Source organism: Leopardus geoffroyi, chromosome B3 (genome assembly GCF_018350155.1).
Source record: "Leopardus geoffroyi isolate Oge1 chromosome B3, O.geoffroyi_Oge1_pat1.0, whole genome shotgun sequence".
NCBI lineage: Eukaryota > Metazoa > Chordata > Mammalia > Carnivora > Felidae > Leopardus > Leopardus geoffroyi.
This window is the reverse complement of record NC_059337.1, coordinates 506,236-516,228: the sequence shown is the minus strand read 5'-3', so window position 1 is coordinate 516,228 and position 9,993 is coordinate 506,236. Positions and strand designations below refer to the sequence as shown.

Here is a 9,993-nt window from a genome sequence, read left to right as displayed (position 1 = left end):
CCAGATGTCGACCAGGCCTGGGTTTCCGCTGTGGGGCTCAGGATCACGCGAGGGACTCACAGACGAGCAGGTATCCTGTACCCTAACCTCCTCCTGGCCCTTCCAGGGGGCCCGTCTACACCAGAGGCCCCTCGGCTCCCAGACATGAGCCTCCGGCAAAGACCGTCCTCATCCCTCTGCTGGCGAGCAGCGTCTCTCCCCGGGCACCTGCCCGCTCCGGGGCCTCCCCCTGGGCAAGGCTCCTGCGGCCCCCGCCCCTGTCCCTACCCCCATCTGAGTGGTGCGAGCCCCTCCTCCCTCTCCCTCGTCATCGGGATGCACACTACCCCCCACAGCACATTCTCTATGTGGACCCCTCAGGTCTCCATCCCACCCCCCCGCCCCAGCTAGAACGCACGTGCCGGGAGGGCGAAATGCTGTTTGGGGCATGACTTTATGCCCACAGCCCAGGGTGCGCGCACGCAGTAAACACTTAATAAATCTTGAGTGGAAGGAGATTAATCGGCACAGAACTTCACCAACACACAAGTGGCCTCCATGAGGGACAGGGAACTAGAATTTAGTTCCGCTGCCCAGCTAATAATGGTGGCTGGGCTGAGGACGTCGGCCAGGGCGGAGACTGGAGGTTGGGGGCGAGGGGCCAGGAAGTCTGAGGTCTCCTCCCCTATCCGCCACCCCCCCCCTGCTCACTACTGATGTGACCAGGTGTCCGCCCCAGAGTCAGGAAGGAGAGCCGGCCAGAGGTGACAATAGGGCTCCTGTGCGGCGGGCGGCGGGGAGGGCAGGGACTCAGGCAAATGAGCGGGGCGCGCAGATATAAAGGCGTGTGGGCGGTCTGCACTCTGCTTCCACGGGGTGCTGGCCACGATGGAGGGCGGCCTGAAGCAGCCCGGCCAGGGGAAGGGGCCCAAAGAGGTGGGGGACAGCCAGGCCCTGGCCAAGCTACAGGAGCTGGCCTGGACGTGGTTCATGGAGACCCAGGCGCCCCTCCTTCTGCACGACGGAGCCCTGCCCCCCTGGTTTCACGGATTCGTCACCCGCAAGTAAGGCTGCCCCGTCCACACGCCCAGCAAGATCCACAGCCCCTTGGGGCCACGAGAGTGGTCTGGGGGCCCTGGGACAAGCCTGGCTCCTGGGTCCGCTCGTGGGGGCAGGGCGGGGGGCACGCCGGCCCCCACTCTGACCGAGAGGGCAGGCAGGCGCAGGGTGAGTGCAGACCGGGCCCGGAGAACCGGGTGAGTGACCGGGGACCGTGTCACCCGTCCCCCAACCAGAACACTGCTCATAAGGAGGCCGACAGAGCCATTTGGGGTGGGGGTCGTCCTGGGCAAACCTGGACGTGCACTCACTCCAGAACAAAGGCTGCGGTGTGGGATCTGCAAGCTGCCAGAGCAGGAGAGGAGGGACAGCAGTCCAGGCTGGCCGCCCCACAGCACACACCGGCCAGCAGCCCTCGGGGGTCCCGCGCTCAACTTAGCCCTCTGCGGTCCCCGTCTTGAGATGCTTACTTTTTGAACAAGGGGATCCACACTTTCTTTTTTAATTTTTTGAAATGTTTATTTTTGAGAGAGAGAGAGACAGAGCGTGAGCAGGGGAGGGGCAGGGAGAGGGAGACACAGAATCCGAAGCGGGCTCCAGGCTCCGAGCTGTCAGCACAGAGCCCGACGCGAGGCTTGAACTCACAAACCGTGAGATCGTGACCTGAGCCGTCGTCGGATGCTTAACTGACGGAGCCCCCAGGCACCCCGGGGCCCCGCATTTTCATTCAGTGCTGGGCCGGGTAAAGCCTGCAGTAGGCCTTCACAGAGTAGGCACTCAGTGTCTGGGGAGCAAGTGGTCTACCTACTGCCAAGACAGAAGTTGCTGGAATTTTCCACCACGTCTCCAAAATACTTGGCACCATTCAGGAATACCCAGAGCTGCCTAGGACTGGAAGGGACATGCAGGGGAGACGAGGACCTAGGGGTTGCTGTTGTGACCGGGCTCCAGACATAATAGCACCTCCTCCCTGCAGAAACTTCTTGTGTAGTGCACAACGTGCACAACTGTACAGAGTGGTCCTGTGGCAGGGAGCTCCCCGAAACTAAAGATCTCTAGCTATATGGATTCATTCTTACCACAGAGCCATTCAGGTGGAGAGTGGGTGGCCAGGGTCAGCGGCTATTGTTGCCAGTGAGGCTGCAGTGGAGGGTGGTGCATGGCGGTGGGGGCGGTGGGGGCGGGACTCCAACCCAGCCCAAGAGTAAGGCTTGAGTTTGCCTGACTGAGCCGGGACAGAGCTCAGTCCCGGCCGAAGGTCTGAGAGAGCCTTCTACAGAGGGTTGGAGGGGTGTGCACGGGGTCTGGAGCCCAAGGATGGCCAGCAGGGACTCTGAGGCAGGCCCGGGGCCAGCCAGCTGGAAGGGCACAGGCCCCGGTTAACTGCACATCCTCTGCCCAGGCAGACGGAGAAGCTGCTTGGGGACAAAGCTCTGGGCTCCTTCCTCATCCGCCTCAGCGACCGGGCCACCAGCTACATCTTGTCCTACAGGTAGGAGAGGAGCCGTCTGTGAGGCCCCCGCAATGTGGCCATGCGGATAATCACAGGGGCCCGACAGGCCACAGGGCTCGGCTTTCCCTGGGCGCGGGTCTCCCATCCCGTCCGCCGATCACAGGCTCAGCGGACGTTTCCTGAGCAGCACTGGCCCTAGGAGGCAGCCCCAGCCTTCAAAGGGAGCGGACTGGGAGCGGGAGAGAGCGTCCCCGGGGGGGGGGGGGGGGGGGGGGGCTAAGGGGCTTCCCGGAAGTGAAGCTTGATGAAAGAGGGTACGATGGGAGTCCAGGAGGGCCTTTCCAGCCGATGGGGCCGCACGTGCAAAGGTGCAGGGGAAGGGGAGACTGTGGGCTTGGGGGAGGCGCGGTGGCCGGGGTGGCGGGCTCCTGTGGAGGGGGGCTCGCACGGTTCGAGGGCTCTCCGGCCAGCCTGCGCAGGGAGGCCCAAGCGCCCTGTGAGATGACGAGGGCTGGGCTACGGTACAGGAGAGGGGGCAGGACAGCCAGGACGGAGCGGAGATGGTGACATCAGACCCGGTCCGGAGAGGAGGTTGGGTGGGGGAAGGCAGGAAGAGAGAAGTCCCCTCCCCCGGTCAGGAAGGGGGGCCGGGGCACCAGGGCCAACCTCAGAGGCCTGGGATCAGATTCAAAATTATCGCCTGCTCAGACCGCTGCACCTCAGATCCTAACCTTGCCTCCGCGCCTCTGTTTCTTCATCTGTAAAATGGGAACATCGTAGTATCTTCTTTGTAGGATTGCCGAACGTGTTGGATGCGTTTATACGTTGAACAGTGCTTGGAACATCGTAAGGACTAAATAAACATCAGTCGTTATTCAGACACTATTATTCTACGTGCCCAGTACTACGCTGAGTACTTTGAAACACGTGAGCTCAGCAGTTTTCAAATGTCTTTTCAGCATCAGGGCTCTTTTTTCCAAACATGATCTTTGGTGGACTACTGCTCGGCTCTGGCAACGGATCGATCCGTGGAGCACCACCCGGTCCAGAAACAGTCCCACACATTCGGTCGCCCGATGTACAGCAGTTCTGTGGGGAAGGCAGTAAGTGGTGGGGAAGCAACTACATATCCAGCCGGAAAGCAAGGGCCCGCCCATCCCACACCGCATGCAAAAACTAATTCTAGACGGACCACAGACCCCGGTGAGAAAAGCAAAATAGTACATTTCTCTTTTTTCTAAGTTTATTTATTTATTTTGAGAGAAAGAGCTTGTGTGAGCGAGCAGGGGAGGGGCAGAGGGAGAGAGAGAGAGAGAGAGAGAGAGAGAGAGAGAGAATCCCAAGCAGGCTCCATGATTTCAACACAGAGCCCAACATGGGGCTCAAACTCACAAACCATGAGATCATGACCTGAGCCCAAATCACGAGTTGGACGCTCAACCGACTGAGCCACCCAGGTGCCCCAAAACAGTACAATCCTAAAAGAAAATGGGAAAGTTTTTCAAGACTTTGAGAAAGGCAAACAATTCTTAAGACACAAACCTACTAACCATAAAAGAGAAGGCTGATACATCTGATTTCTTTAAAACTGAGTCTTTTGTTAATCAAAAGATGTCATCAAGCGAATAAAGGGACAAACCAGAGTGTTGGAGAAGTTATGTATTGTAATACATGTATCTAACAAAGGACTCGTACCAGAATATGTCAAGAGCTCCCGCAAATCAATAAGACAAAGACAATATGATAAAGGCAAAAGACTTGACAGGCACTTCACAAAAGAGGATACGCCAAGGACCGTAATATGTCGGCATTCGGCAGCATCAGTGACAGGGAGATACAAATGGAACCCACAACAAAGGGCTACAAGGGAAGGACGGGGGTGCTGGCCCCACCAGCATACTCCTTGGTGTATTCCCAGCATAAGTGAGCGCACACGTTCGCCAAAACACACGTACAACAATGTCCACGGCAGCTGTATTTATAGCACCCCCCCAATCTGGAAAGGACCCAAACGTCCACCAGCATAATGGGTAGATTGTGGATCTTTTCATTAAATGGAATACTACACATCGGTGGGGGAGGAAGGAAGCTAATTCCACGCCGACAGGAATCAATCTCAAAGATACAATGTTGAGTCAAAGAAGAAAAACTGACACGCCGACAGGAATCAATCTCAAAGATACAATGTTGAGTCAAAGAAGAAAAACTGATTCCATTTACGTGAAGAGTCACCACCCGCAAACTGATCTCTGACGGCGGGGTCGGGGCCCAGGCTGGAAGGGGGCAGGAGGGGGTCTTTGGGGAGCTGGGACGTGTTTCCGGTTTTGCTCTGGGTGCCGGTCCCTTGGCGTGTTCATGTGTGGAAATCCGTCGCCGCCCACGGTTGGGACGTGTGTGTGTGTCGCTGTAGAATTATCCTTCCATGAAAGAGGACAGGAGGGGGGCAGGGTCTTACAGGCTGGATTGGGGGTGGGGCCGGAGCCCCATCTTTACAGCGGGGATGGGGGTGGGGGGGACGGACAAGTGAGGCTGAGTGTGTGTGTGCCCAGGGTCGGACCTTGTCTTGTTTTGAGACTTTGTCCATCACAGAACTTCTGGTATTGATTTTAATTTTCTAGAATATTGCCTTACTGGTTGTTTTGATTATGGAGCTTTGTGGTGACTCTTCAAATTCTGCACCCCAGTGAGTGCCCGCCCCCCCCCCTCCCCCCCGCTGCTGGAGCAGGCTCAGGCACTCTCCAGGGGTGCAGACCCTGCACGGCCACCTGCCAGGCTGGGCAGTCTGTGCTGGAGCCCCCGCCCCGCACCCTCGGGGGCCCCGAGTCCCGGCCCTGAAGCCCCCACCCTGCGCCCTCCCGGCCCACAGCCCCAGGCCACATGTGCTTGTGTTGCAGGGGCGGTGACCGCTGTCGGCACTTTGTCATCAACCAGCTCCCCGACCGGCGCTACCTGGTCTCGGGGGACACGTGCAGCCACGGCACGCTGGCCGAGCTGGTGCGCCATTACCAGGAGGTCCAGTTTGAGCCTTTCGGGGAGACCCTGTCTGCTGCCTGCCCCCGGGTACGCACCCCTCTCCTCCTGAGTGGGGGTGGTGGGGCAGGGCGCCCAGGCCTGGGGTGTCCACCGCGGGGACGCACGACTGCCCTCGCCTTCCCCGCTCACCGCCATCCAGGGGCACTCGGTGCCGGCTCGGGGTCCCTATTTGGAAAGGGGAGACCGAGGCAGCATCCCGCCTGAGGTCAGGGGCCTGGTGGGCACATGGCAATCTCCGGCAGGAGGCTGGAGGCCGGCCGGGGGTGCGTGACCACACGCTTGCTGTGCCCCAGCCGGAGGACAGCGATCTGTACGATGCCATCACCCCTGGCCTGGAAAACCCGCCTGCCACGGCGTCCGCCCCGGGGGGCCCAGTCGAGGCTGCCAGCCCCTGCCCCTGTCCAAAGCCACCCGTGTCCTTCCTCCACACAAAGAAGAACCTGGACGCGAGTTCCTGCAGCTTCTCTGAGGACGAATGCATGGCGGTGAGGAGCCTCTCGGGGCGGGGCTGTGCCCGTGTCCCCAGGCCCGGCCCTTGGGCTGCGGGGTGTGAGAGCCAGGCCTGGAGCGGTGCGGGCTCACCCACGCCAGGGCCTGCCTCCGGCCAGCCGGATGTGTTCAAGCCTCGGCTGGGTCTTTCTAGCTGTGTGCCTCAGTTTACCATTCCTAAGGTCCCCTGACGCTTGAATGAGAAAATGAGTAAGAAATGCCCGAAAGGAGGCCCCTGGGGGGCTCAGTCAGTTGAGCATCTGACTTCAGCTCAGGCCGTGATCTCACGGTTGGTGGGTTTTCGAGCCCCGCCTCTGGCCCTGTGCTGTCAGTGCAGAACCTGCTTGGGATCCTCTCTCTCTCTCTCTCTCTCCCTCTCTCTCTGCCCTTCCCTCTCCCCTCTCTCTCGAAATTTTTAAAAATTTGTATACAAAAAAAAAAAATGCCTGAAAATTCCTCTAAACTGTAGGGGAGGTGCCTTCACCTCCTGAGAAGGGCTCAGGGAGATTTTCCTCCTACACAGATCACAGCACACCCCAGGCCTGAGGCCTTCCCCAGGGTCCGTGGGGGCTTCAGCAGGGCTCCTGCACCCCCTCCCTTCTCACTCTTGTCCAGCCTCACGGGCCTGTGGATCTTCCCCGATCACACCAACCTCGCTCCTACCTCAGGGCCTTTGCACTTGCTGTGCCCTTGCTGCAATGTCCTTCCTGCAGATGCCTGCAGCTCGCACTCCATTCCCTGCTTGCATGCCATCTTTCCAGAAAGCCCAGAGGCTGCCCTGCCCACCCGTCATTGTGTCCATCCCATTACCCTGCCTCACTCTTCGTCCCACCGATCCTGACCCGACAGTCAATCACCTCGTGGCCTGTGATCGTGAGTCAGTCGTATTAGATGACGTAACAGGGTGGGTCGTTGCCCGTCTCCCAGCTTAGAGTGGCAATGCTCCCCACGCAGTCCTTGGCACCTGGGACAGTGTGTGGCACACAGTTTGCTCAGTAAACGTTGGTGGAATAAATACCCAAATGACGGACTCGGGGGTGGTCTGTTCTAGAGGGAGGGAGCGGCGCGTGAGTGGGCTCTGGGGCTCTGAGGGACCAGTGGACCACTGTGCAGGGAGGACAGGGCAGGACGAGTCTGGGCGTCGACGGCAGGCCTCGGATGCCAAGGCAGAGGCCAGACTCGGGAGTACGGGGGCGGCAGGGACCGGAATGGCAACGAATGCCGACACACAGCGGGTAGACAGAGCCAGCGCGGGGCTCTCAGCTTGTCCGAGACAGTCTTCCGCTCACCTGAGGGCATCTTAGCGACAAGGCCACCTGCGAGACGCCCAGTTTCTTTCCTGTCTCCCCAGGTCCCTGTCAGGGTGCCTCCCCTCCCTGACAGGAGCGCCCTCCTTCTGGCTGAGTCTTTCGGAAGCCCCAACGACATCATCTACTCAGACCTGAGGAAGATGAACCAGGCACGGCCAGGCCTGGGCGCGGAGGTGTCCAGCAGGCACGGCCTGGGCCCAGTGGGCAGCCTGGCTTGCTCCCCAGGCAAGGGGCCCCCGAGGAGACGCTCGGATGGAGGCCGGGACAGGCCTGACGGCCCAGGGCCCGCCCTCTCTGGGGTGAGCCCAGACCAGGGTCCTGTGGTGCCTCCCGCTTCCCGGGGCTACCTCTCGGCCCCCCTTTCTGAGGCCCTAGGATCCTCTGCCGCCACCTGGAGCCAGGCGTCTCCAAAGCTGAGCCACAGGGCTCAGCCCTGCTCCCAGGACAGCCCGGCAGACGCCTACGAGCTCCTGCAGACGGCAGGTCCCCCACCAGAGCCCGGCGACGTGCCAGACCAAGAAGGCGGCACCTGGGCCCCGGCCCCAGTTTGCTGGGGCAGCTCAGCCGGGCCCCCGTATCCTGGAACAGGCGCCCCGTCCAGCAAGCTGCCAGGATCCACAGTCTACGGTTACGAGAGCCCCTCGGGGGCCCCGGGGCTCCCCGAGCCCAGAAACACCTATGAACAAATCCCAGCAGCCGGGAGCAAGGAGACCGGACGGACACACAAGGTGGGCTCCGTGGTGGGAGGGGGTGGCCGCCAGCCCCTGCTGGTGAGAGGGACCTGTGGCCCTCATGCGTGAGCAGCTCGGGTCACTGCTACTGCCCGGAGGGACCCAGAGTTTTCCAGCTTTGTCATATGCTCACAGGTGCTCGTTTTGAATGTAAGGTGGGGGGTCTCTGGGCCCTTCCGAGGTCCTCCTCTACACACCAGGTTTCCCTGTCCAGGCCACTGCCGGGGTCTCAGAGCCCGTGAGACGCAGATTGGGAGCTGTGCCCCCCACCCCCACCCCACATATCCTGGGACCCAGGTCACCCAGGGCGGGGCCCTGACTCTCCCGGGACCGCAGACCCTGCCTGTGGGCAGGCCCTCTAGGAACCCCGTGGCAGCTCCCCCCACCCCTGTAAAGCCCCTCACCCTCTCTGGCCCCTGTTGGTGCCACGGACACCCCCACCCTACCCCCACCCCCCGGGTACCGGCCCGGCCGCACCCCGGCTCTGGGAGACCCCTTCCTCCCCTCAGCCACGAGGGACAGACCCTTCCTCCAGAACCGGGGACTGGAGGCGGGATTCGGGGCACCGTGCGGCCTTCCCTGGGCTGGGGCCCCAGTCTGCAATCGGCAGGCCGTGCCGGGCCTGCCCCTGTCCAGGGGCCCCGGGCTCCAGCATCTTCTCCCTCCTTGCAGCCCGACAAGCACCGGAGGATCTTCTTCACGGACAAGAAGCCCAGAGCCTGAGGAGTGCCTGCCGGGGGGCCTCCTGGGGAGCCCGCGGCCCACCCCCGCCTCCCCAGTGCCCCCCACTGGCCCCAAGAGGGGTGGAGGCCCGGGAGGTGGGGGACTGGCCACAGGTAGGGTCGGCACCCCCCTCCCCAAGGTGAGCACCCTGAGGCCTGGTCTCGCTGACCGGCCCGCCCCTCCCCCCCACCCCACTGACCGCCACCGAGCACGCGGCCAGCCCGGCGCTAGGGCGGCCGTTCTGTCGGGCTGGGCAAGGCCACGCGGTTGTTCCTGAGACCCAAGCTGGTTCCCTCCTGTGGCCCCGTCAGCAGAAAGGGGCGGCCGGCCGGAGCCCTGGCCTGAGGCAACAGTTCTGACCCTGGAGGGCCGGGCTCCTGGGGACAGCCCCCCTTGGCCCTTCTCTGCCCCCCGCCCATCCCAGCCGGATCATGCAGGCCGGGCAGCCCTGACCCAAGCCCTTCCTGGCGCGGACGGGAAATTCCAGGCCCGGAGGGGAGCGGGAAGCTGCCTGACATGACGCTGACAGCCTGCACACACAGCCCCGTAAAGCAGGCCGGGCCCGGCTGGCTGCGGGGCTCAGCCCGGGTGCACGCCTGGGCCACCCTCACCTGCCCTCTGCCTCCGGCCGGTCTTGGCCTCTCCGGCTAGTTCCAGACCTCTCCCCTGAGACCCAGACCCGACGGGTGGCCCGACCGGGCGATCGGCTCTGGACGCAGGCGCTCCTGTCTCCTGCTCTCCCTGGGTCCCCGCCCACAGGGACCCTCTTGCCCACGTGTCCCCCTCGTGTAAGACTGAGCAGGCGGTGGAGGCAGAAAGCCGACTGACCGTCCCCAGAGGGAGTGCCGTGGCCCCCGCCAGTGTCCCCGAGCTGGCTCAGGCCACGCCTGTGGACTGTGGCGGCCTGTGCCGCTGAGAGGCCCCCTCCAGGGGCCTTGTAGGACAAGGGTACAGCCAGCAGCCCCATTCAGACACATGGTTAGCAAACGCTCCATAAATTGTCACTGGAACGACCACGGTCATGAGGGCAATGGACACGGTTGTCACCTTGGGGATCTGGGGCACCAATGTGTTTTCCTCCCAAAGGCACAAAGGTTGAAATAAAAGTTCGTGCCCAAAGCCGGAGGGCAACACTTGACCCTGAGGTGACGCGCTGGCCGTGGGATTTCAAGGGTCAGGAGAAAGGGGCCACTGAGCACGTCCTAATGATGGCAGG

General features: G+C 61.9%; 1 protein-coding gene across 1 annotated transcript; it reads left to right on the top strand.

The window, feature by feature from the left end:
* The first annotated feature begins 805 nt into the window (after positions 1–805).
* On the top strand, positions 806–9,915 carry SH2D7 (SH2 domain containing 7). The gene is made up of 6 exons (XM_045448533.1): positions 806–1,043; positions 2,441–2,530; positions 5,386–5,551; positions 5,818–6,009; positions 7,365–8,051; positions 8,727–9,915. The coding sequence occupies exons 1-6, from the start codon at positions 868–870 to the stop codon at positions 8,775–8,777; spliced, it is 1,362 nt and encodes a 453-aa protein (XP_045304489.1). The 5' UTR covers positions 806–867; the 3' UTR covers positions 8,778–9,915.
* Positions 9,916–9,993: the final 78 nt, after the last annotated feature.